Here is a 27,331-nt window from a genome sequence, read left to right as displayed (position 1 = left end):
ATTGGCTGACAAACGGGTATGATGAAACGTGTATTTTTACAGCACTAATTACGTTGGTAACCAGTTTATAACAGAAATAAAGCACCTCAGGTGTTTATGTTATATACCACACCTGGGCCTTATTGCTTAAATGTATTATGACCATCCAAAATGGCACCCTATTCTCTATATAGCTCACTACTTTTGACCAGAGCTATGAAAGGAATAGGGTGGTCAAAATTAGTGCACTATATAGGGAATAGGGTGCCATTTCAGAAAAGTAGCATAGGGAACAGGGTGCCATTTCAGACCCTTGAGACAGCCTCACCATCTCGAAGCTGCTCCACGTCGTCCTCGTACACCGTCTCTCTCAGGGCAGCCTTGTCGTAGGCGCTGATGGTGTCAGAGTAGTTGTAGGGGTTGTAGTCGCGGGCCCGGGGGCCGGAGAAGGAACGGGGGGAGGGGGTGTTGAGTAGGGAGGTCTTGTTGTCCAGGGCCGTGCGACCCCCGGGCCCCTCCACCACGTCGGCACCAGAGTGTGATGCTGTTCCAACACCCGGCTGAGGAGAAACAAGACTATTGTTAAAACGTGACATAACAAACATAGAGTTTTATAAAAATAACTAAACGTATATTGACCAGAGAACAGTTGCCAAACAAGTGCACTTGTTCAATCCCCCCTCTGGATTTAAAAGGAATGGGCTGTTGGAAGATACTCCCTCTAGTCCATTCTAACAATCCAAATCTTTTAAATCAACGAGGGAGGGAGTGAGTGGAGAATAGTAGGGAATTGCCCAAGCCTCTCACCGTGTCCTCTCTCTTGCCTCTGCCCGGCTCCATGAGGTCCTCCTGACTGCGGAAGCTGAAGTTCTGGATGGCCTCAGTGACGCCTCGCAGGGAGCTATAGATCTGATCGGTGTTCAGGTTCTCTGTGTCGTACTCCAACATGCTTCAGGTCACACCGGGAGGGGAGGGTTATTATTCAAGTAGGACACCAACATACAACACCGCCACGGGACGAAGACGTCTGCCCAGTGGGAAAAACTGGTTGAAACGACACCATTTTATTTACCTAGTATGTAAAGATGTCATTTCAAGCAGTTTATCCCGCTACACGACCATCCTTTTCATATAAAAGATCAACCGTGCTTAACAGTACGTGTTGACAGAGAGAGTGGAACAGGCTGGTGAGTCAAGGTGTTAATGTGGTGAACTGTTGCTGCAGAATGGAGGAGAAAAAAAGGAAGTGAAAGGAAAAACAAACTAGACCGTGGGGTAGGGACAAACCAAGGGTGACACAGCTATGTGACATTGTACCTGGGAGAGTAAGCACTCCGTAGGGTCTTGAGGGAGGGGGCAGCAGGGGTGGAGGAGAGAGGAGAAGGGAAGGGAGGGGGGTACTTTGACAGGCCATCAGCACTCCAACCCCATAGCCGGCTGTAACGTACACAGAGCACGGCAAGGGAGGGTAAGAGGGAGGAAGGGAGGGAGGGAAAGAAAAGGGGGAATAGTCGCAAGGGAGAAAAAGAGAAACGTGAGGAGGGAACAGTGCGGAGAGGGGGGACTGCTTGTTGTCGTTGTTAGTAGCGATGTAACTAACTTCTATGTTGTGTTGGGGACCAGGTATTAAAGGTCAGACCTACCTGGGAGAGAGCCCCCCATGGGAGCAGTTGGTGGGAGAGGTGAGGGGGCTGCTGCGACTGCTGGGGTGGCGAGGTGGGGGAGGAGTACGTCCCATGGTGCTACTGGGAGAAGCCTGCGGATCACACAGAAATCGGAGAAAGTACAGTACATTATAACCTGGGTGGTTCGAGCCCTGAATGGTGATTGGCTGACAGCTGTAGTACATCAGACCGTATACCACGGGTAAGACAAAACATGTATTTTTACTGCTCTAATTACATTGGTAACCAATAGCAATAAGGCACCTCAGGGGTTTGTGGTATATGACCAATATACCACGGCTAAGGGCTGTATCCAGGCACTCTAAGAACAGCCCATAACCGTGTTATATTGGCAATATAACAAACCTCCTCTGTCTTTATTGCTTAATTATATAATGCTATCCCAGTATATTTAGATTACAATACAACTACTGTCCATGTGACAGCAAACAAAGTTCAGGTTGCTGGCTAACACTACCAGCGAGAAGATATTCAGCGTATTCGAGAGGACCTTCCTGAGCAAATGCGCTATTCAAGTTGCCCTGTGTAAATTCACTGCTCATCTTCTCATGGCGAGTAGATATTTGGGACACAGCCATTTTATCCCTGCTCAGTCTCATCCTCTCGATGATGTGGATTACACGTGAACGTCAGAGTCAGGTCTTACCACTCTGGTGTTGCTGGAGTTCCGCAGGTGGCTATGCAGCAGTTTAGTGGCTCCGTCCTGGAAGGTCTTGGGCAGGGCCCCCAGCAGCATGGTGAACTCTGGGGTGTTCAGCTCAAACAAGGCGATCAGAACCACCTGAGCCGCCTGGGGATTAAAGGGTCACAGAGAGGTCAATGGCTAGAGGTCATCAAAGAGGGCGTTCACTTTTTCCCCATTAACATCGACATATGATATCACGCGATAATGTGCATTTCAAGGTAATATCTGACGCTTAGAGAAGCGACAGAACATTCGACAAGCCCATTCTGCTCTTACAGAACCATCAGTCAATGGATTTACAAATACATGAGCCAATAAACACTGCACAGAAATACAGTAGCACATATTTGTTTAGGTTCCGTTAGCATTCAGTTAGTCAGGCGAGTTAAAACCATTGTCAGTTCTTGTAAAACAGTTAAAAACCCGTATCAATGTTTCTCTCGTGTGAATCCCATGCATGTCGGTCAACCAAACCTGGTCACCGCAGATAAACAAGACAAGAACCATGAGGAACAAGTAACAGCAGCACAGGCTACTATCAAAACGCAATATTAGCACACATTCAGAGCCATTATGCTGCCCATTCCCACCCCGTCGCTTAAAGGGGCAATCTGCAGTTGCTAGATGAATGTTTTGACTTCTACGTGAATTGTATATGCACCCATTGATTCTTGAACTTATGAAATGCCTCATGAGCTCAGCTCAACTGTCGTACCCCCATCAGAATCCTAAATGTAAGCTTGTTCAACGCCTCCGTTTGTAAACAAAGTCAATGTAAACAAACCCGGTATAGCCTCAAAACATAGTTAAAACTATCATCTTGATATCATGCATGGCCAGTCCCTTGCATCCCTCGCTCTGTCTATGAATTGGAGAGTGGTTGCATTTCTCCAGCCCAATCGCTCAGCTTTGTAGCGAAACAGTGGTGGGGTCTACACCTTCGTTATCATTTCAACTGCTGATTGCCACTTTAACATTCACTCATTATGAAGAAACCTTTGAAAGTAGAAACAACTATTATGGCTCATTCAGAGCCAATTCAGTCCCCAATCCCACCCCTGCACTGTCCTTTACATTCAGTTATAAAGCAGAAACAACTCTATGTGCCAGCAAGGCGAAGTTGGGTTAGAGACAGAGAGCCCAGGCTTGAGGAAGTTATGTGAGGTAGACTGCAGACCGTGCAGCTGACTGATGGGTCGGGGGGCTCAACTACCTGCTTGCACCTCTCCTCCACGTTCCCCTCTCCAGGTAGAGAGGCTACGGTGGTGCTGGGCCTGCCTGACAACTCTTCACCTGCCCAGCTATGGTGGAAGCTCTGGGGTTGGGGGTCGACCAACAGGTAGGTTGGGGAAATTAGCAGTTTAAAATAAAATTAAAATTAAAACAACCAAAAATGGATGAAGCCAGCAAACAATAGTTATTTTGGAGCTTTGGCTGATCAGTTGAAAATTGGCCGGCTGGTTAAATCTGGGACATTTACAGAAATGCTGATTAATGTGCATTGCCCCTGTGAAATATAAAGTCAATTAAAGGAAAAGTGCTTGATGCTATTGCTATGGAAACAAACCCAACTCTGCCCACCTTCCGGACGTCGGAGCTCTTTGGTTCCGTGGTCCAGGTGATGATGCGGGAGACGGCCAGGCGCGTCTCGCTGGAGTTGACAAAGTCTGCGGGGTCCATTTGACGGGCCAGGCACTCAATGTACCTCAGGATGGCCACCTTGACCTTCAGGTTGGGGGTCTGGGTCTGGTCCACGATGAAACGCATCAGGATGTTAAACTGCTGGTCGAATGGGAACGAGTCCCTGGGAAAGAGAGAGGAAAATAAAGAGATAAAGGCATGAGATGAGAGGGGTTGATCCACTAGAACAAAGATCATCATCTAGATTCAGGCACGGGACGGTTTCTTTTGCTGAGTGGATTTTCAGGGGGCCGGTACATAATTACAAATCACTTGTAGACTGCAAATTGACTGCAAGAAGACCAAACAGATATAATATTTGACTAAAACATAATCATTTCAAACCTTGCTTACATTTGTATATGATCACGTGTATATGATCTATTATGCGTGGAAATATTTGGGAACAAATTTACAAAAATAAAATCAGATGGACCTGATTTCCTGGTGTTTAATTTGAACAATGAAAATGCAAAAAAATGTAGATATTTTTTTTAATTCTTATTTTTTTGCTCAGAAAACATGGGGGGGTGTCAGTGGGCCGTCAGTTGGGGAACCCCGCACTAAAAACTCCACAAACTACCAAAAGCAACATCTAAGGGCTTTTCACACTACCAAGCCGAGCTAAACCAAGCTGTACTGAGTAGCCCTGGTTACACATCCACCAGTTGGTGGAATTGTGCTGAAAAGCAAGAAGTGGGGAAAAAGACCTGTGTGAGAACAGGAACAGAGATGGAGCTTTAGTTCTGACCTGGTGACATCCAGAGCCTTCTGGACCTTGGCCTGTACTGAACCCAGGAGGTCAGCTCCCATCTTCTTCAGCAGCTGGGTGAGCAGGACAAACAGCCAGTCCTGCACGTCCTCTCTGTGTAGGGTGATAAAGTCTACCAGGGTCTCCAGAAACATGCTGAACACCTGAGATCAGACACAGTGACCACCCAGTCAGTCACTCAATAATAGGCTATAGGTATTTACATCACTGTTAATGATTATTACAGTAGGACAACATACAGAACAACAATAATTCATCAATCAACTATCTGAATAGTCGGAATCGATTGCATTACTATTCAAAAAGGTGACGGACAAAACCAAAAACACTTACTCGCTGATGTTACAAGTCCACCGCAAAGACCACCATGCGACACAAAAACAGACAGTTAGTTAGTACAGTAACTACATTAGCTTCACGTCAGAACCCAGGTTATATCAGACATGGGGCGTTTCTATTGTGGGCTCACCTTGCTGTGTGGGTCAGCAAACATCCTTGTGAAGATCTCACACAATCGCTTCAGCTCCACACGACTGAGAAACACGAGCGGGGGGAAAAAAGTAAGGCGATCAATCGTACAACACCTTTTGGTTTCAGCCAGATTTTTCATCTAGAGGACAGTTGTCTCGGTGACGGCCTCAAATGCATCACATTGCAAAAGTTCAAAAACAGATGGTCTCTATCCCACCTGAGAATTCTCTGGCTAACGAGCAGGTTCTGTAGTCCCAGCAGCCCCTCCTTCCTCTCAGACCAGTTGGAACTGGCACAGTGGTTCAGCACCTCGGCCACGTCCTCCGTCTGTCTCATGTAGTGGGGGGGGCCGCCGTTCCGCGAGCCATACGAGCGCTCAGAGCAGGCGCTGCTGGCATCGCTGTTAGCGTCGTCGTCTGAGTAGATCCCCGGGGACTCGTACCGCCGTCTGACTGGCCGCCGCTGGAGGGGTCAAGGGTTAAGAGGTCAAATGTTCGTGCGGGTACATACACAGCGTGCTCACTAAGTCATGCCACCGAGTGAAGAGAAATCGATGACACTTCCTGTTCAACAAGCTGCCATAAGACTGCATTCGAGAGGCAAATACGAGTCAACATAGACGTAAATCCAACAAAATGTCCCCCCGAGAGAAAAAGCCGTCAAAGCTATTATGATCAGCATACGCTATGATTCAGATGGTAAAGAGGATAGAGAATCTAAGTCGCACGTGACGAGGTAAACCTCCACCTTGTTGTTCCTGGCGTCGCCTAGTAACAGGGCGTCGGCTACAGCTGCCTCCACCTCGGTCCCAGTGTTGAGGATCCTCATGGCGTTGACAGAGGCTGAGATACGGGCCTGGTGGGCCAGACCTAGACGCTCTGGAGGAAACACAGAGATATTATAATACTTTTAGAATAGTATTGTAGTATTATTAGGAGCACAGTAATACAGTATTACAAAGGAAAAGCAGTCGACCTATAAACTAAAATGGGGAATAAAAGTCATGGGGGGAAAACAAATGAAGCAAATTACATCAGCAGGTCATGAGAAACTCAAGAGAAGATACAGTGTATAGCACAAAATAATATGATGAATTTAAGTTTTATTTTACAGCACAGTATAAGGACCAATAAAAACAAACGCGTACTAACAAAAACAGTGAAACAAAACAACAGATTGACTTGAAAAATAAGACGCATCCAAACTGAAATAAGGAGGATGCTCAGCCGTCGCCCCCTGTGGGTGATTGAGGTGAACTGCACCATGGAACACTGACATGCCATTTGTCTGGTCTAATAGAGACATGCAGGACATGTCACCTGAGTGGCCCACAGACTCAGCCGAGTGGAGAGCACTGGTGGAGCGGGAGACACGTCTGGATGCTAGAGAAGGAACATGGGAGGGAGTGGGGGGGTTGATACTTTATTTGGATAGTCCATCTACTAAGCCTAACCCCTACCCTAACGCTTATTCTAAATCTAACCGTAACCTTAGCAACCAGTTGCTTATCAATAGATAGTATGACCATCTATAGAGCTACAGATGGAAAACCCGGACTATCCAAATAAAGTGTGACCAGGAAGTGAAGTTAGACACTTCTACAACTCATACAGTACATGCCTGTCAACCTGAGGAGGAGGTATTCTACCATGTGACGACGCTAACTGGCTTCATGCAAACATTGGCGCCAAGAATGCTGAGAGGCATCCCGGCATTGGACACAAAGGCTCTGATCGCAAGTCTATAAGCTGACAGCGGACACCAGCGTCAACTCATCCCATGTCATCAATGACTCTGGCATGACTAGTAAAAAAAAAAATGGTTGTTGAGGAAAATGTTGTTGTCACTCAGGAGTGAAAGGGGAAATTTGAAAGACAAGTAAAAAGCATGCAGAAGATGGAAGCAGAAGAGGTTCGTTTCGGTTGATTTTCTTGTGGTCTGATGATGGCCTTTGTGTTCTACTCTAGATAGGGCTAGTCAGGGTTCAGGCCCCCGGCAACCAGCCATTGAGGGTCTTGGTGGCTATGGTCTCTGGGCTGGGCACGTTACTATACTGTACTCACCCAGAGGAGAGAATCCCCGAGCGGGGCTGGTATCTCGGCTGCTCTCCCTAGAGGTGTCCCTGCTGCAGCCCTGACTCATGCTGGGCCGGGGGATACGACTCCTCGCTAGCATAGTGGTGGTGGGGGGCGGGGGGACAGCGAGAGAGAGCAGCAGGAGGAAGAAAGAGCTTTATAACACACAGCCAGATAGACAGTCCAACACACTCAGAGAGAGAGAGCTCAGCGGAGGTAGAGGAGTTAAGTTAGCCAGGACAGAGGAGGAGACAAGGTTGCACTCAGTGACAGACAGGAGATTAGGTGGTTCAGAGAGCAGAGAGGTTGGAGACTCGGAGTACAGCTGTAGAGGGCTGTTTTCTGTCTTCCGTGTGTCTGTGTGTGTTGTCCTTCCTGGTCCTTACCCAGGCCTGATCTGTCTGGACTGGTGTCTCGGCTGCAGCCATGGCTGCGGGGGACTTTAGGCCTCCTTTCTGCTGGTGTTGTCCCTGCAGTGGCCCTGGAGATCCTGCCGTATGTATGGCTCAGGAGACGACCAGGGGAGCCAGAACGACTGCCAGCTGCAACACGACATAGCATGGTGTACTTATAAAGGGAGAAGAATGCATACCCACACAATGCTGAAAAGGTGGTAAAAATGTCAAACAATTGCTCCAGATCAGTGTTTCTTGATCCCGGGGACCCATAGTTGCACAAATTTGTTTTTGCCCTGGCACTACACACCTGATTAAAAGTTTGATGACTTGATTAGTGGAATCAGGGCAAAATCAAATATGTGCACCTATGGGTCCCCGGGATCAAGAAACACTGATCTAGAAACCGTGTGTTTTTTTAAATTCCGGCATGATGCACATATATCGGGGGAAGATACTCACGTTGAGACACTGACACCATTTTGGCTCGACTCCTCCCCCTACTGTCTATGACTGAGGGACTCGCCCCCACAACGCTCCCCGAACTTGTTCTCCTGGTACGCACACGGCCTGGAAGTGAGAGAGACAGAGAGAGAGAGACAGAGACGGTGATAGAGAGAGAGGTCGGGGAGGGAGAAAACAGACTTCAACTTCACGTGGGCAGGGACCCATTCAACCGCAGACACACCCAGCTCGGCGACACCAGCCCTCATCACCTACAGTCAGAGACTTCATACATAGACCACACAGAAACAGAGACACACTCGCTAGTCTATACTTGCAGGTTGCTACCAGCCATTACAACAGACACATGCACTCAAATCTCGATTAAGCTGGTTCGAGAAATCTCAAGTCACAAATGTCTCATCCTCTATAAAAAATGTTTCATCTCAACATATTCCCTCACCACAATAGATATAAATATAGAAACATAATTCACAACAAGTATATTTCAGTATTCTGTTCTAGGTAGGACAATGGATCATTCAGGAGAAAAGGAGAGTACAGCACAACATGACTTCATGAAATTACAGTTAAACAGGCAACGATAAAGGTCAATAACCAGACAGACACTGAGGCTGCCTGTCTTTACAGTCACGTGAGTTGGACAGGTCTATTTGTGGACACAATCAATGTCTCGGTCTCCTCTCTCAGGCTACCAACCCCAGTCCTGATGACCCAGTTCAACGTAGTTCTACCATGCAGACAGTCCATGCAGAGTTCCACAGATGAGCACCGTATTCAACGACGTAGCACACCACAAAGACGACCACTGTAAACATGGTGCAGTACATTACACAGACCAAAAGGGGACAGAGAAATCTGGATGAAGTCCTCCAGCTCCCACACAAACACACAGTTAGCCATCTCATCTTACCCACTGGTCTAAAGTTACCAGGTGTGTTGTCTAAGGGCAAAAACAAGAGGAGGAGAGTCCAGGAGAGAAAGGTTAGCAGAAGTTAGCAGGATAATCCCCATATGGAAGACTGAGGGGGGTTACAAGAATTCGGAAAGGCCTTAAGATGTATTTTAATCATCATATTTAATTAATAATAAAAAATAAAAAAGTTAAATAGAAATGAGGGTTAAATCTCCATGCTATGGTCCTATATCCCTCGTAGTCAGTAAAAGCGTCTGCGAGGGTATGAGGCTCATAGAAAGAGTATTATAAACGGGGTATGAGGCTCATAGAAAGAGTATTATAAACGGGGTATGAGGCTCATAGAAAGAGTATTATAAACGGGGTATGAGGCTCATAGAAAGAGTTTTATAAACGGGGTATGAGGCTCATAGAAAGAGTAATATAAACGGGGTATGAGGCTCATAGAAAGAGTATTATAAACGGGGTATGAGGCTCATAGAAAGAGTATTATAAACGGGGTATGAGGCTCATAGAAATAATATTATAAACGGGGTATGAGGCTCATAGAAAGAGTATTATAAACGGGGTATGAGGCTCATAGAAAGAGTAATATAAACGGGGTATGAGGCTCATAGAAAGAGTATTATAAAACGGGGTATGAGGCTCATAGAAAGAGTATTATAAACGGGGTATGAGGCTCATAGAAATAGTATTGTAAACGGGGTATGAGGCTCATAGAAATAGTATTATAAACGGGGTATGAGGCTCATAGAAATAGTATTATAAACAGGGTGGTTCAAGCACTGAATGCTGATTGGCTGACAGCCGTGATACATCAGACCCTATACCACATGAATGACAAAACATTTATTTTCTACTGTTCTAATTACGTTGGTAAGTTTATAATAGCAATACGGCACCTCAGGGGTTTGTGATATATGACCAATATACCACGGCTAAAGGCTGTATCCAGGGACACATAAGAACAGCCCTTAGCCGTGGTATATTGGCTATATACCACACACCCCTCGGACCTTACTGTTTAATTATAACACACACAGAGACAGAACACATGTTTTTGGCTCACCTAGAGAGGCATAGGAGCCGGGTGGCAGAGCCGAGGCAGCGCTGAATGGGGCGGGCGAGGCGGGCACGGGAGTCATCCTGGTTTTGGCACTAGCGGTGGCAGCAGCGTTTACGTCCACGTCGCTACGGGAACGCTGGAGAGAGCCCGGGGTGGAGGGACCTCTGGAGGGAGCCGCTTTCGCTTCGGGGAGAGGAGTGAAGGGAAGAGAGGGAGGGAGGAGAGGAAACAGAGAGGGAGAAGAGAGGAACAACAGTTATCAGCCAAGCTCTCCACCCAAACGTATTTCATAAAGAGAGAGGAAGAGAGGGTGAGAAAAGAGGGAAAGTTAAGTCATTAACCAAACTCACGTTGTAAGTCGTAACGTCACGTGCACAACTACAGTGAAATGCCTTTCTTGCAAACTCTAAACCCAACAATGCAGTGATCAACATCAATGTAGTACCACAAATAACACGGCGGTAGAACCAAAACAAGAAGAACGCCAGAAAGTAAGACGCTACATACAGGGTCAGTTCCAATACTAGATTTACAATGTGCAGGGATACTGGATATAGCTGTTGTTGTCTGACCTGTTGTTTTAGCTAGCTCTCCCAATCAACACCTGCGATTACTGTATGCCTCGCTGTGTGTCTCTCTCAAATGTCAATATGCCTTGTACACTGTTGTTCAGGTTAGTTATCATTGTTTTAGTTTACAATGGAGCCCCTAGTCCCACTCTTCATACCTCTGATACCTCCGTTGTCCCACCTCCCACACATGCGGTGACCTCACCCATTACAACCAGCATGTCCAGAGATACAACCTCTCTTCTCATCACCCAGTGCCTGGGCTTACCTCCGCTGTACCCGCACCCCACCATACCCCTGTCTGCGCATTATGCCCTGAATATATTCTACCATGCCCAGAAATCTGCTCCTTTTATTCTTTGTCCCCAACGCTCTAGGCGACCAGTTTTGATAGCCTTTAGCCCTCATACTACTCCTCCTTTGTTCCGCGGGTGATGTGGAGGTAAACCCAGACCCTGCATGTCCCCTGGCACCCTCATTTGTTGACTTCTGTGATCGAAAAAGTATTGGTTTCATGCATGTCAACATCAGAAGCCTCTTCCCTAAGTTTGTTTTACTCATTGCTTTAGCACACTCTGCCAACCCTGATGTCCTTGCCGTGTCTGAATCCTGGCTTAGGAAGGCCACCAAAAATTCTGAGATTCCAAACAGTTCAAACTACTAATTTAAAAAATGACTCTTTCCAGAAATAAGTCTCTCACTGTTGCCGCCTGCTACCGACCCCCCTCAGCTCCCAGCTGTGCCCTGGACACCATTTGTGAATTGATCGCCCCCCATCTAGCTTCAGAGTTTGTTCTGTTAGGTGACCTAAACTGGGATATGCTTAACACCCCGGCAGTCCTACCATCTAAGCTAGATGCCCTCAATCTCACACAAATCATCAAGGAACCCACCAGGTACAACCCTAAATCTGTAAACAAGGGCACCCTCATAGACGTTATCCTGACCAACTGGCCCTCCAAATACACCTCCGCTGTCTTCAACCAGGATCTCAGTGATCACTGCCTCATTGCCTGTATCCGCTACGGGTCCGCAGTCAAAAGACCACCCCTCATCACTGTCAAACGCTCCCTAAAACACTTCTGCGAGCAGGCCTTTCTAATCGACCTGGCCCGGGTATCCTGGAAGGATATTGACCTCATCCCGTCAGTTGAGGATGCCTGGTCATTCTTTAAAAGTAACTTCCTCACCATCTTAGATAAGCATGCTCCGTTCAAAAAATGCAGAACGAAGAACAGATTTAGCCCTTGGTTCACTCCAGACCTGACTGCCCTCGACCAGCACAAAAACATCCTGTGGGGGACTGCAATAGCATCGAATAGTCCCCGCGATATGCAACTGTTCAGGGAAGTCAGGAACCAATACACGCAGTCAGTCAGGAAAGCAAAGGCCAGCTTCTTCAAGCAGAAATTTGCATCCTGTATTTCTAACTCCAAAAAGTTCTGGGACACTGTAAAGTCCATGGAGAACAAGAGCACCTCCTCCCAGCTGCCCACTGCACTGAGGCTAGGTAACACGGTCACCACCGATAAATCCATGATTATCGAAAACTTCAACAAGCATTTCTCAACGGCTGGCCATGTCTTCCTCCTGGCTACTCCAACCTCGGCCAACAACTCCGCCCCCCCCGCAGCTACTCGCCCAAGCCTCCCCAGCTTCTCCTTTACCCAAATCCAGATAGCAGATGTTCTGAAAGAGCTTCAAAACCTGGACCCGTACAAATCAGCTGGGCTTGACAATCTGGACCCTCTATTTCTGAAACTATCCGCCGCCATTGTCACAACCCCTATTACCAGCCTGTTCAACCCCTATTACCAGCCTGTTCTCTTTCATATCGTCTGAGATCCCCAAGGATTCAGGGTGTCTCCCACTTCAAAGGGGGAGACACCCATGACCCAAACTGTTACAGACCTATATCCTAGTCTAGTCAACAAACAGATCACTGACCATCTCAAATCCCACCGTACCTTCTCCGCTGTGCAATCTGGTTTCCGAGCCGGTCACAGGTGCACCTCAGCCACGCTCAAGGTACTAAACGATATCATAACCGCCATCGATAAAAGACAGTACTGTGCAGCCGTCTTCATCGACCTGGCCAAGGCTTTCGACTCTGTCAATCACCATATTCTTATCGGCAGACTCAGTAGCCGACTTTGCAGATAGAGTTCAGTGTGTCAAATCGGAGGGCATGTTGTCCGGTCCTCTGGCAGTCTCTATGGAAGTGCCACAGGGTTCAATTCTCGGGCCGACTCTTTTCTCTGTATCTATCAATGATGTTGCTCTTGCTGCGGGCAATTCCCTGATCCACCTCTACGCAGACGACACCATTCTGTATACTTCTGGCCCTTCCTTGGACACTGTGCTATCTAACCTCCAAACGAGCTTCAATGCCATACAACACTCCTTCCGTGGCCTCCAACTGCTCTTAAACGCTAGTAAAAACCAAATGCATGCTTTTCAACCGCTCACTGCCTGCACCCGCACGCCCGCCTAGCATCACCACCCTGGATGGTTCCGACCTAGAATATGTGGACATCTATAAGTACCTAGGTGTCTGGCTAGACTGTAAACTCTCCTTCCAGACTCATATCAAACATCTTCAATCTAAAATCAAATCTAGAGTCAAGCTTTCTATTCTGCAACAAAGCCTCCTTCACTCACGCTGCCAAACTTACCCTAGTAAAACTGACTATCCTACCGATCCTCGACTAAGGCGATGTCATCTACAAAATAGCTTCCAATACTCTACTCAGCAAACTGGATGTAGTTTATCACAGTGCCATCCGTTTTGTTACTAAAGCACCTTATACCACCCACCACTGCGACCTGTATACTGTAGTCGGCTGGCCCTCGCTACATATTCGTCGCCAGACCCACTGGCTCCAGGTCATCTACAAGTCCATGCTAGGTAAAGCTCTGCCTTATCTCAGTTCACTGGTCACGATGGCAACACCCACCAGTAGCACGCGCTCCAGCAGGTGTATCTCACTGATCATCCCTAAAGCCAACACCTCATTTGGCCGCCTGTCCTTCCAGTTCTCTGCTGCCTGTGACTGGAACGAATTGCAAAAATCGTTGAAGTTGAAGACTTTCATCTCCCTCACCAACTTCAAACATCTGCTTTCTGAGCAGCTAACCGATCGCTGCAGCTGTACATAGTCCATCGGTAAATAGCCCACCCAATTTACCTACCTCATCCCCATACTGTTTATATTTATTTACTTTTCTGCTCTTTTGCACACCAGTATCTCTACCTACACATCTGATCATTTATCACTGTAATTATCCGCCTACCTCCTCATGCCTTTTGCACACAATGTATATACTATTTTTTTCTTTCCACTGTATTATTGACTTGTTTATTGTTTACTCCATGTGTTGTCTGTTCACACTGCTATGCTTTATCTTGCCAGGTCGCAGTTGTAAATGAGAACTTGTTCTCAACTAGCCTACCTGGTTAAATAAAGGTGAAATAAAAATCAAATTTAAAATTTACAAAAAATTCAGCCAGTAGATGTCACGGACATTGTTGCTGTGCTTGAAAATATGTCTATATGAAAAATATATCTTCTGGAGTCTGATTATATCCAGAGCCGTGGATCATTTAAACGATAGAAGAGATCGGATACATTTTCTCCAGTATGCGGTAGTAGTGTCTGTGGTAGTCGTGTCTGTGGTAGTCGTGTCTATGGTAGTCGTGTCTGTGGTAGCCGTGTCTGTGGTAGCCGTGTCTGTGGTAGTAGTGTCTGTGGTAGTAGTGTCTGTGGTAGCAGTGTCTGTGGTAGCAGTGTCTGTGGTAGTAGTGTCTGCGGTAGTAGTGTCTACGATAGTAATGTCTGCGGTAGTAATGTCTGCGGAAGTAGTGTCTGTGGAAGTAGTGTCTGTGGTAGTAGTGTCTGTGGTAGTAGTGTCTGCGGTAGTAGTGTCTACGGTAATAATGTCTGTGGTAGTAATGTCTGCGGAAGTAGTGTCTGTGGAAGTAGTGTCTGCGGTAATAATGTCTGTGGTAGTAATGTCTGTTGTAGTAACGCCAGTCATGTAATGCCAGTGTCCTTACTCCTGGTCACGGTGTTTCCCATGGAGCTCTTGGCAGACTGAGGGCGGCTGTGGAGACAGAGAGAGAGATAGACAGTGATTCATCTGACTGACTAAGATCAATTCTCCTTCAATACTACTACTTCTCATATCACAGACAGACCAAGAGGGAGAGAGAAACTGAGACAGAAAGATAAACTCTCTACTAGAGAGCGAAAAAACTGAAAGAAACAGACATAAGGAGACAAAGAGACAGAAAATGAGAGAGAAAGACAGAAAGGGGGCCAAGTAAGAGAGACGTGGCGAGAAAGAGGGAGACAGGAAGACAGAGGGGGAGAAGGAGAAGAATAGAAAGGGTGGAGCGTCTCACTTGAGGCTCTCCTGTGAGGAGGAGGAGGAGCGGTCTGAGGCAGGGAGGGACAGGATGCTGTCAGAACTCTTCATGTGGGACTGGAGAGCCTTCTGATAGGACGACTCTAGAGCCTGGAACAGCTGCTCCGCCTCCCGGCTGAAGTGGCCGTGGAACGTCCAGTAGCACCTGCACAAGTCAAGAGAGAGGACAGAGGCCCAGAAACAGTGAGACAGCCTGTCGTCAGCGGGGCAACGTTTCAGGTTGGCGGATAAAATATCAAACGTGGAGGAAAAGTTGTTGCCGTGACAACGTGCAATGTTGGTGAACTCATATTTTCAAATAGAAACATGGTTCATGCATGTCCGACATAGTGTGAGAGCGACTTACTTCCTGGCCACTGATCTGGCCTCGGAGTCTGCATCATGGACTCCTTTCTTGATGGTCTCTGTCAGAACAGCTACATTCCTGTGAGGGATCAAGAAGAGTAGGAACACCAACTTCATTCTCCCTGCATGCAGCATGACAATACCCCCCTCTCTACCAAAACCACCGCAACATAAAAAGCTACAGTTTCGTTCCAAATACCAACACTATTCCCTATATAGTGCACTACTTTTGTCCAGAGCCCTATGGCACCCTATTCCCTATATAGTGCACTGCTTTCGACCAGGGCCAACAGGGCTCTGGTCAAAAGTAGTGCACTATACAGGGAATAGGGTGTCATTTGAGGCGCAACGTAAATCAATGAGAAGGGGACCCGAGAGCTCCCCTGGCCTCCCGGTTAGAGATTTGGTTTCACATCAATGATGAAGCACAGTGTGCTTTTATGGGATAGATATCCCTCCCTGGCATTGCCATGGAAACTGCTGAGATGAGGAGCCACTCACTGACAACAACGTTGTTTCATATTACCCAGACGGGCTCATCACAAAATCACTGGACAGTAGCTAGAAAAGATGTTTACAGTACAGTACATCTACAACACGACAGTACAATATTGTGTTATTGAGGAGGGGGGACAACTCTAAGTATGAGTCTATAGGCCTGTCTAGTAGCAGCCATTTAAACATACCTCTCTAGAGAGTTGGTCTGCCACTCCTGCAGCAGGAGGTCCAAGAACTCAAAACAGCGCCTGGAAATAGAACAAGAAGACTGTCAGGGAAAACAAACAGACGCTCAGCTGGCGTGCGATCAGGGATAAGTCTTTCTGAGGCTATTTCTTTGTTTGTTTACCTTCTTACGGCCACAGATTTCGACTGGCAGCTGCTGGTCACGATAGGAATGAGACGAGGGTAGTGTGTATGCTGGAAGACAGAGAGAGGACAGAAATATAGTCATCGTCATGTCGCAGGTCTAGTTTACACTCCTTACGTTACTAGCTGTTCTAGGATAGAAGTGTGAGGAACACACGAGGCATCTTTGGAAAACAAATCGCAATAACCACCAACAACAAATGCCCACATGGGAATGCGGTTGAATGTCATTTGCAGCCATTCGGGAAGGAGACATGTGTTCGCGTTCCAAACAAAAAAAGGCTAGCCCCATGACCATCTTGTCTGACTGACACTCAACTCAACTGAACCCCCCCAGCTCAATTCAACTCAATTCAAAATGTAAATAACTTTATTGTTCACTCACCCTGATGATGAGTCGTATGACAGCGATGCCGGATGTGGCCATGACCTTGGCCGAGTTAGAGACCAGGGTTAGGAGAGTGGGCATGATGGACTCTGCACAGTGGTCAAACCTGTTCCCCAGGATGTAGGACAGGTGGCTGCAGGATAGAGGGACCATACGGACACAAGTTATTATGATATCAATACTATCTTATTTCATACTGATGGGGCTGTACAATAAAGAGTGTAGGGGGGGTATTCCTAAAATTCTTTGTAGTTAATAAAAAAAAAAAATGTATTACATTGATATTGTATAACGTAATTATAGTATGCCTTTGGTGACATTAAATAAAGCTTGTTTGATTTTGAATTGATACCGCGAGTAAGAGAACAGGACGAGAGGTCTCCTTACCCCAGAGTGATACAAGCCTCTCTGACCACCTGAGAGCGCAGGTCTTTAGAGGACATCTTGAAGGCTGCCTCCGTGAGACGCAGCTGCTGGGAGAAACCGTCAAACTCCACCGCTCCCGCCAGGAGCAGAGAACGCATCTTCTTCAACTAGAGAAGAAGGAGACGCAGCGAAAACCAGCAGGCCGTCAATCGACGTCACACTTCCAATCAAATGATAGATGTGACCGCGTAATAGAAACAGCCACCTAATAGTAACTGGCTACAATCCAAAAATCCACACTTGGAATGCATGGCCAATACATGGTGTCAAGTGGTACGCTAGCGTGGATACTGGAAGGCAGCCAGTGTGATGAAGTCATCTGGAGGTGAGGGCCGATTGGTTGGACGTCTCTTACCGCAGTGACTCTGTGCTCCCAGTCTCGTTTGTCGTCAGCCAGCACCTCCCTGATCTTGGTCATGGCGTCCTCCATTTCCCTGTTAGAGAAAAGCTGAGAGGAGGAGAGAAGAAGAATCACTTAGCGGAAGCACATTCCTAATGGGTTTAATATACGACGTGTAACATAGGACCAGTTTCACGTGCCCAAGCGAGAATAGCGCAGAATGATTTTGCTAATGTGATTAAAGTGAACACGTACTTCCATAGTGGACACTTCCTCGAAGGCACGGATGAAGTCCTCCTCATCCACAGCCCCTGCAGCAGCCGCACTAGGACCATCTCTCCCTGATAGAAGCAGAGGAACACCGGGTCGAATTGTTAACTTTACCGGGAAGCTATTCTAGTAGGCTATTATTCACACAAATGTTAAACTTGGATTGGCTGCAGCCTTATGGAGTTCATGCCGGGTATATCACGCTCAATGCTCATTATCCCATGTTTCTATCAATTTGTATTCTGTTTCTCTCTGTGTTCTGATTCCATTACATCATCCTCACCATCTGCACTGTTCCAAGGGTACAGATAGACACTAGACAGCTCCACAGTCTCTATAACCCAGTGACTGGGTTATAGAGACACTATCTCTGTTATAGACAGCTCCACAGGGACTGGGTTATAGACACTATCTCTGTTATAGACAGCTCCACAGCTCCACAGTGACTTGGTTATAGAGACACTATCTCTGTTATAGATAGCAGAAAGCTCCACAGTGACTGGGTTATAGACACTATCCAGTGTCTAGCTCCACAGTGAATTATCTTCCATACAAATCCTGGACAGAGGTCATTATTCAAGGCTCTACGCTGACCTTTTTTACAAAAAGTAGAAAAATGTTTGCGCACACAAACAAATTTAGGAGCACAATGAAAAGTATTTGAGATATTAAAGCTAGAATCATTCATTTTTCGAGGCGCACTGGTGCTCTTAAATGAAAATTCCATGTGCATACGTGAGTAAAATGGTTGCAATGCAGAGCCCTGTTATTACCCGTTGCCAAATAAAGGCTTATCTCGATAATCTAGTCATCATAATGTCTAAAAAACAGAAACGCACGCACGCAGACAAGGATTCTCGAGGAAGCAAATGAAAGGAATACTGTGGTAGGAGAAAGAACAAATCCCATTTGACAGTGTTAAAATACACATGGCTCGACGTAACATCACTTATACTGCTGGTTCTGCTGGTGCGAACCGGAAGGGGCGTCTCACCTGTTGATTTGGTGCTGGAAGCAGAGCTGGGCCTACGGAACGACCCCATGCTCACTGCCTTCTTCCCTGACGAGGGGCCCTTAGAAGAGGAGGACCGCCCCCCGTCCACCGAATCATCATCATCATAGTTCTTATCTGAGAGGGAAGGCAAAACAGAAGATTTGAGTTATTTACAGTCCGGCACAATTTGAATGCCGACTGTACTAAACAAACTAAGAACGTTTTATATCAGCACCATGTGCTCAATCCCCTCCTCTCCTACAACAACACAGAAGCCTGCATAACCTTTTGGCATTTACACACACACACATTGGGGGGAGGGGTCATCAGAGTTCATTCTGTAGGTAATTGTCTCGGTCTGATTCCGGTAACCGGTGGTTGCGCCCTCATGCTGTGGAAGTGAAGTGACTTCCCCCCCCAAACGGTAGTGTACTGAACACGTCATCCCGGTCAGTCGGCCCGGAGGGAGCAGAGTAATCTGCCGGACCAACGATCAATGAAACACAACCCTGTGCATTATTCAGAGGTCCACACAACACAGGGGCAGCTCACCAACACATCAGTTATCAGTTATGTGCCATCTACCTCACATTGTTTCTCTCCCCCATTGCAATATTAAAACGAGGCACGCTGTCAATATCACAACAAGGTGAGTGTCGAATAAACCAGCCTCATATAAAATCATATAAAACCCAGCGCTGAGCATACCGCTGTCATCAACACCAGCTGTGATGAGCGTAGCTCATAAAATCCAGACATTGTTACCGATAGCCTTCAGATTGTCTGAGCCTTCAGTCTTTATAGTGCATACTGTGTACCCAGCTGTCCTCTCTGGTCTGTCACTCCTCAGCTGAAAATGTCTGTCTCCCCAATCTTCATCTTAGTGACAGGTGACTCCCTCCCACACTTTTGACCTGACCCACATTCCTCCACGGCGCTCATTAATATTAATACAATGGGCCTCTCCTCTCCTCTCCTCTACCCCCACCCCCCACCACGTGTCAAGAAGAAAGAGAAGCAGAGCTTACAGGCACAGATCTTCCTGCAGACGAGCTTCCTCAGCATGTCGACAGACAGTCCACTCCAGACCCCCTCCTCTCATAGTCTCCGGTCTCCACAGGTCTCCCAGCTAGCTCCCTCGCTGCAGGCAGCTAGCAGTACCAGCTACACTCTCCCTTCCCTGGTGCGTGAGCACCCGTGGCTCAGGCTATGGCTGCCCTCCTGATGCACAGTTCACACTCTCTCCCAGTAACACACAAGCGCTTGATGTGCTGTGATGCTAGGTGCCCCTCCCTACTGAGCGCAGTGAGCCGGCCCGTGGAGCAGGGACGACAGAGAAAGCAGATGGACAGCTCCACCTCCCACAGTAGGGAGAGGAGGCAAGGGCACACCCTCTCTATCACCATGATATGACACCCAGCCTGGGAGTGGGAGGAGCCAGACAGAAAGTGATGAGCGGTGAATTCAATCGCTCAGGTCAGTGAGCCTAGCGCCATCACTGGTGAGTGATGAGAGAGACATGAGGGAATATCATATAAAAAGGGCCTTAGTTGGTGGGTGTGGCCATGGGAGTGGCCATGGGAGTGGCCAATGGTGCAGTCACAGTAGAAAAACTTCAGAAGCTGTTTTAAAGCAAATTTCCTGCAATTATTTTGTCATGGCTTATGCTATCTGAGTGACTCAAACGTTATAACAAAATCAATGGGGGCCCCATGCCAAGACAAAAATACTCCATTTTTTTTTATTTTCCCTGACTCTCTAGCTTTTATTTAGGTGATTGTTAGTTTTACTTCCTTTAAGTTTACACTGAAAACGTTCCATCCGAGAAAAATAACACTTAGGCGCCCCGCCCAATACTTTTCTATGCAGAAAAACCCTGGCCTCTGTGTGAGCAAGGGCAGTACAACTGGTCTGAATACAAAACATCCTGTCTCGTTAAAGAACATAGACAACAGTGTTTGGAAAGACAATTTTAGACACATTACCTATGGTTCCAGGTCAAAATGCATGAGTGCATCCTAAAAGAATACAACAAAATCAGCAAGGAATCATAAGCACGAGACCTACTTTATAATGCAGTAATGTCACGCAAACCAGACGTTCACTAATTCATCCCCTAGATGGCAGTGCCCCCTGATAAATGCACCAGTTGTTTGAGAAGAGAGCAACGACAGCGTCAACCTGAAAGTGATACTGTGGTATTCAACCTACAGTGCCTCTGAGGAACAGGCTTATTCTCCACGGTACCGGAGGACACCGGCTATCAACACACATCTAGCTCTTCCTCTTCACCATCCGATACCTTGAACACAAACCAGCCATTCTCTCACACAGAGACTTTCTCACCGGGGAGCTACTCAAGCACCGGACAACACAGGAGCAGCACAATTCAACAGCCCCATTCGTTTCCAAGCATGAACGCAATTTCTGCAAGGAAACGCATACATTTCAGGAGTCATTTCTCACAATCAACAAGACAAATAGGAGTGAAACGAAGCCAGCATCAAAACAATCCATCCGGTGTGGCCTGAATGAATGAATGTTGAATAGGCTTACATGTGCACATAACCCATCCCATGCATCCCATCTCTTCACTCTGGTTAGATCTCCATAATAATTATGAAAGAAAAACTATGTAAATTAACATAAAATAAAAAAAATCTATCATAGAGGTGAACAAATTGTTTCTGGCCAGTAACTTTAATAATGAGAAACCACCTGGTATTGACAATTTAGATGGAAAGCTACTGAGGATAGTAGCAGAGTATGTTGCAGCTCCTATTTCTCATATCTTCAATCTGAGCTTGGAGAAACATTCTTTCCCTCAGACATGGAAGGAAGCTAAAGTCATTCTGCTTCCCAAGAACGGTAAACCATCGTGATCAATTTCAGTGCAGCCTTTGATATTATTGACCATAATCTGTTAGCGGAAAAACGTATATGTTATGGCTTTACACCCTCTGCTTTTGAGCAAGTATATGGCAATCTAATAGAAATCCGTTTTTTCCCTCAATGGAAGCCTCTCTAATCTAATGCATGTAAACTGTGTAATTCCGCAAGGGAGCTGTCTTGGCCCGTTACTGTTTTCTATTTTTACTAATGATTAACCACTAGCCTTAAACAAGCTAGTGAAAACACTGCAACTCCAAACAAAGAGTTGAAGTTAGTTTCAGAATGGGTGGCCAACAAATAAACTAGTTCTGGATATATCTAAGAGCATAGTATTTCAGTACAAATCATTCCTTAAGCTCGAGATCAGTGGTCTACACACCTTTTCTAATATGAGAGCTACTTTTAAAAAATGAAACATGTCACGAGCTACACATTTTTTCTAGCTTTCAAATAGGAACCCCAGTTCCATACTGTACAAGAGAAGGTAGCGCACTGTTTTGTCAATATACCTGGTAAAATAATGGTTAATAAACCACTTAAGGGGGGGCTCTATAAAAATAGATTGTTTTATTTGTATTCTCCCTGGGTTTTAGATTTTCTTTTGTTTTTCACTCTCAAAAATCAAATTGTTCATAGAGAAACAACGGAATTAGATGTTCTGAGTCGGAATGTCATTGGTTAAATCGCATTTTTGTTTTAGGTCTGGAAGAAAACAAACAAATATTTTTCGGGGTGCAATTCCCTTTAATTGCGCATCTGGCCCTTTCATTTGAGTGACGAATGTGCCGGTCCAGTGACAATTCTGCACTCCTGCTTCTCATTTCATGGAAAAGTTTGAAAATAACAAATAATATGATACAAAGGATATAATTCTGCCAGGTAAGCCTACTTTGTATATAACATTTAATTGAGATGGTTTTGGGGAAAGTATTTCTGTCAACCCACAAGATGGTCATCACATCAACTGGCTACACACAAAGTGATAGACAAACATGCGCAACACCCAGACAGTTGGGCAATATTGCTGGAAATGAATTGGCGGACATTGTGTTAGGTTTGGCTTTTTATGCCAATAGCGGCTAACCAGGGGTGGGATAAATGTCAATGTTGAGTTGATTAAACAGTAGCTGTGAGCTTGCGGTGTCTGATACTTATGAGATTTGTTTATGACAGTTTGCAGCAGAACACGTGAAAATTACATGTACTTTCAGAATTGTTTGGCGAGATACTGATAAGTGGCCTGCGAGCGACTGGTAGCTGGCGATCAATCTGTTGGAGACCCCTGCTGTAAACCTAAGCTGGATCTGGTTATGACAGATGTGGTTATAGAACAAGTTGAGGAAACTAAACTTCTTGGTGTCACCTTAAGACTGTAAACTGTCAGGACAAGGTTACCACAACTGATCAAACAAGTCCTACAGGCTCAATTTGATGGTATCTTGACTTCTGCCCGGTAATATGGTCAGGTGCCGCGAAGAAAGACATACTAAAGCTACAGCTTTCTTGTCCTGCAATGTTCCAAGAGCGCTACGGTCAACAGCATGTTGACGTTTCCTGGCTCATAGTAGGGAAGAAAATTGTCACTTCTCGTTTTTGTTACTCCCAAACTGTCTATTCAATCAGCTAACGCACAGCTCTGGCAGACATTCATAGTCCACAAGGCAAGCAACTTCTTATTCCCTAAAGCCCAAAACTAATTCAAGGCAATGCACCCTAACATATAGAGCCATGATACTTGTAGCGTGGAACTCCCTGCCATCTCAAATCACTCAAACAAGCAGCAAAAGTAGCTTCAAAAAAACAAAGAAAACAGCACACCACGGCACCTCTGACCTAAATAGCTGTAAGCATCTCCCTCGCAAGGACATTTGGTGTTTGGGTTCAAGTTATAGCTAGGGTGTGCCCTTGGTCTCAAGCAAAGCCTCAGTAGAGTAAGAATGCACTGCTCCAAATGACATGATAGTCTGGTCAGCTGACAGACGTTAGTCAGTAGAGTTTTATGAGAGCGAATTCTTATCGTGTGTGGATCCTACTGGGTGTGAGTGTGGCGCGGGAATGAAAATGGACATGCAAAACAAGTTGATGAGAACAGGAGGAAACTCCATATCAAGGGGACTTTGTTAATTTGATGAATAAGTCCAAAGGCCACGCACTAAACCTTAGCTAAGCCTTTACGGGTAGACTAACACGGCAAATGTTGGGTTTAGCTCATTTCTATGCATCTGACAAGGCGAAGGAGGTAGATGAAGCCCATCTGATGATGACGACGACTCTGTTCCAATTTATAGAACGGACTGGAGTGATGGATCTCTAAAAGGTAGCTAAAGTACGTCGCTAAAGTGAAGGATTCCATTGAGACTTTAGCTGGAGAAAACTCCGACACGGTGGCTGAGGTGAAGGATTCCATTGAGACTTTAGCTGGAGAAGACTCCGACACGGTGGCTGAGGTGAAGGATTCCATTGAGACTTTAGCTGGAGAAAACTCCGACACGGTGGCTGAGGTGAAGGATTCCATTGAGACTTTAGCTGGAGAAAACTCAGACACGGTGGCTGAGGTGAAGGATTCCATTGAGACTTTAACGAGGAGGAAACTCCACCTGTAGCTAATTTAAGAGCTGAACGACACAGTTGCTGGGGTGAAAAACTGTGGTCAAAGCCCTTGGCTGGAGGAATTGTCGCATTTCCATTGTCGTTTTCGGGTGCACTTGCATTCAGGAGAATCTAGGAATCACATTATTGTTATGAATAGTATTGACTTCAAAAGGGAGAACCAAGGACACGGGTGGCTCCTAATGTGAGATTCTCGCTAGTGTTTGCAGAACATCTGGTTCTGAGACATTAGGATCAGGGTCTGCAATTGTAAGAAACAAATGGATGACTGCAGTGTAGCTGTTATTAGGAGTACATGCTGCATGGATTGCTAAGGCATAACAATATGAAAGTGTGTAATCTTACTATAAAATTTATGTACTTCATGTCTATTTATGCTATGTATTGTAATGTATTTTCATTTTTCTAGTTCTGCACCCGTCTATTAATGTTATGTAATATGTTGTTTAATGTAGTTCTGTAGTTCAGCTGTAATTGTCTATTAATGTTCTGTATTATGTCATGTTTTATGTTTTGTGTGGACCCCAGGAAGAGTAGCTGCAGGTTTGCCTGTAGCTAATTAGGGAGCCTAATAACATACAAAAATGACTAAATACTATGAAAGCACTACCTAGCTGTAACTCTACCCAAACGACAGAAAGCACCTCTGCCAGTCATTCAGTGGCCCCAATTCATAATTTGTGCGTCACAAATGCACTGGGCGGAGAGCTACTCACAGAGCACAGTGGGCACCTTAATTGACTACTGTCTACTGGCAACAAGGAAGTAGACAGGAAGTAACACTCAGTCCTCCTCTCTTTCTTCTGACCAAAACATGTGTCCAAGTTATCCAAATAGGAGTTAAAATGAACCAAGCCTAATTTGCCTTGTATCTAACATCATCTTAGTACAATGTCAAACACAGTAACATAAATAGCCCAAACTATTTCCTTTATAAGAAATGAAAGAAAGATACTTCATGCATGAAATCTCCTGCAGTTCTCAACAACATCGCTTCCTTTCATTTACCTACGGAGGCCACCTGTAAACACCATATTCATAACATAGGCTAATAATCCCAACGCAAACACGACTATAGCTCATCTACCTATGCAGTAGCTATAAAAGACCTTTGTAGAGAGGAAAGAGATCCATACCTTCTCCTGTGGTCATAGCAGGGCTGTTGATTCCACACACTAAACAGAGCTAAGTAACAGTGAGCAACAAGGACAAACACTGCCGTAGGTCTGTCTCTTCTCTATTGTGTCTACCTACCGTACTCCGGGCTACTCCTTCCCCTCCCCTCTAGCTAGGTCTTGTGACTGCACGGATGGCAAAATGACACCACTCTCTTCTCCAAAATAAGAGCCTGCAGCAGAGTCCCTGGTGTTGCTACCTCTTCCTAGGCTAATCCTCTCTGTCTCTCCCTTTCCCGTCACCAGCCCAACAGCCCAGATACAAATACAGTATTAGGGCTATGCCGTTAAAAAAAAAAAAGAAAACGAGTGTTTCTCATTGGACAAATTCAGATGTAATACCTCCCTGTTTCAATCTGGTTGGTACCAAATGAATAGGACATAAGATTCCTGGGCAGAGAGAGAGAAGTTCTTTCCACTTGCTTGGACAGTTGACATCCATGAGCTGTCAGCTGCACAGGAGAGAGAGCCCTTTGATGTATCTGGTGTGGTAGAGGCAAGGCCAAGGCATTGCCTTTATGCCTGGTTAACCTTCGAACCGCACGGGGGGGGGGGGGCTGTGTTAACAGCAAAGGGTTTTCCCCTTTCTTTGGCCCACTAGGTGAATAGAAAACTTCAATGAGATGTCGGGCAATGACGTCATTGAGGCATTACCATAAACAAACTAGCATGACACCTTGCTTTGGCCAATTTGCTCAGGTTTGATATGAAGTCGTTTCTAAATGAAAGCAGAGATTACAGCAGCTCCAGTCTAATCTCTACAGGGTGAACTCATGTGATGAAAGTGAAGCCTCGCGACCACAGCAATTACACCCTTTTTGTCCCAGACTAAACAGGGCCGAGGAGAGGAAAATCAGACGGCCGCAGCAACAAAGATAAAAGATACACAGCTCCGATATCGGTCGGTCCTGCTTCAATACTGCTGCGTCAGGGTAAGGCCCTACTCCGTGTGCAGAATACCAAGAACATGTCCAATAGAGAGCAGCTGAAAGGAGAATCTGACCCCCTGCCTGCAGCCCTGCATTGCTGCAGAGAGACTGCTCAATGCATACTAACTGTTCTCTTCTGAAAGAGCATGGACACAGAACTGGTTTCTCTGTTGTTGGTTTTCTGTCCAGCTCTAAGTGGTCTGAGCCCAGGTTCTGTATCTACAAAGCGCCTCAGAGTAGGAGTGCTGACCTAGGATCAGGTCCCCACCTGTACATACATCTCATCTTAATTTGACCAGTTTCACAGCAGGAAAATAACCCTGCAGCAACAGGAAATGTGAATTACTATGTGCATTATAATTAATAGAAATGTTCGTAGGTGTTGATCCATTTTTCCGTTAGGGCAAATTACAAACTTTAGAAGCCTTTTTGAACTTCAAATACACTATAAGTTGCATTTCATGCTGGGCAGGAAAATTCTCTGCACGAACAGTGATCAAATGAAGATAGCAGCTGTGTAAAATTTGATGCATTGTGATCTAAAAGCCAAAACTGATCCTAGAACAGCAATTATGCTCAGATGCTTTATTGATATGGGCCCAGATTGGATATGAGATCCCCATTACTCCCTAAGCATAGTCATAATCCCAGGGCGCTGCTTGCACTACACCAAAACTTTTCAATATAACAAAGCTCAATGGAAAGGGATGAATATCTCCATGTGTTGTTGGACAGAAGGAAAGTACAACAGTGAGAGCAAAGGAAGTACTGTGCTTACCTGAGACAGGGGACAGGATCATGTTCCCCGATCTTTGAACTTCATCAAATTTACTGAAAATGACATTCAACCTGGAAAGACAAAAGACAGTATATTGTTTTAAAGGCATCATCATACAATTATGAGGAGGC

The 27,331-nt window shown here is 45.9% G+C and overlaps 1 protein-coding gene across 42 annotated transcripts in view; it reads right to left on the bottom strand.

The window, feature by feature from the left end:
- The window catches only part of LOC110527497 (CLIP-associating protein 1-B), a 41,085-nt gene that overhangs the window by 6,999 nt on the left and 6,755 nt on the right, over window positions 1-27,331 (bottom strand). The window contains exons 8-35 of one of the 42 annotated variants that reach the window (XM_036982969.2): window positions 27,201-27,271; window positions 18,817-18,951; window positions 17,808-17,893; window positions 17,568-17,660; window positions 17,174-17,319; window positions 16,784-16,919; window positions 16,379-16,449; window positions 16,218-16,277; window positions 15,533-15,610; window positions 15,164-15,331; window positions 14,816-14,862; window positions 10,193-10,372; window positions 9,121-9,150; window positions 8,205-8,312; window positions 7,734-7,889; window positions 7,336-7,440; window positions 6,592-6,654; window positions 6,020-6,150; window positions 5,490-5,734; window positions 5,271-5,334; window positions 4,781-4,944; window positions 3,931-4,153; window positions 3,563-3,664; window positions 2,311-2,454; window positions 1,623-1,735; window positions 1,297-1,416; window positions 787-928; window positions 308-539 (exon numbers count right to left, since the gene is read on the bottom strand). In XM_036982969.2, the coding sequence (XP_036838864.2) occupies window positions 308-539; window positions 787-928; window positions 1,297-1,416; window positions 1,623-1,735; window positions 2,311-2,454; window positions 3,563-3,664; window positions 3,931-4,153; window positions 4,781-4,944; window positions 5,271-5,334; window positions 5,490-5,734; window positions 6,020-6,150; window positions 6,592-6,654; window positions 7,336-7,440; window positions 7,734-7,889; window positions 8,205-8,312; window positions 9,121-9,150; window positions 10,193-10,372; window positions 14,816-14,862; window positions 15,164-15,331; window positions 15,533-15,610; window positions 16,218-16,277; window positions 16,379-16,449; window positions 16,784-16,919; window positions 17,174-17,319; window positions 17,568-17,660; window positions 17,808-17,893; window positions 18,817-18,951; window positions 27,201-27,271 (3,413 nt within the window). Of the gene's footprint in view, window positions 1-307; window positions 540-786; window positions 929-1,296; window positions 1,417-1,622; window positions 1,736-2,310; window positions 2,455-3,562; window positions 3,665-3,930; window positions 4,154-4,780; window positions 4,945-5,270; window positions 5,335-5,489; window positions 5,735-6,019; window positions 6,151-6,591; window positions 6,655-7,335; window positions 7,441-7,733; window positions 7,890-8,204; window positions 8,313-8,906; window positions 9,016-9,120; window positions 9,151-10,192; window positions 10,373-14,815; window positions 14,863-15,163; window positions 15,332-15,532; window positions 15,611-16,217; window positions 16,278-16,378; window positions 16,450-16,783; window positions 16,920-17,173; window positions 17,320-17,567; window positions 17,661-17,807; window positions 17,894-18,816; window positions 18,952-19,844; window positions 20,949-25,454; window positions 25,744-27,200; window positions 27,272-27,331 lie in introns of those variants that run through there. The other 41 variants (XM_090240433.1, XM_090240436.1, XM_090240432.1 and 38 more) reach the window with 41 other exon arrangements.

Source organism: Oncorhynchus mykiss, chromosome 7 (assembly GCF_057628025.1).
Source record: "Oncorhynchus mykiss isolate SJ-2025 chromosome 7, ASM5762802v1, whole genome shotgun sequence".
NCBI classification, from domain to species: Eukaryota; Metazoa; Chordata; class Actinopteri; order Salmoniformes; family Salmonidae; genus Oncorhynchus; species Oncorhynchus mykiss.
Note: the sequence above shows the minus strand (reverse complement) of the source record. Positions and strands in the feature narration are given on the sequence as shown.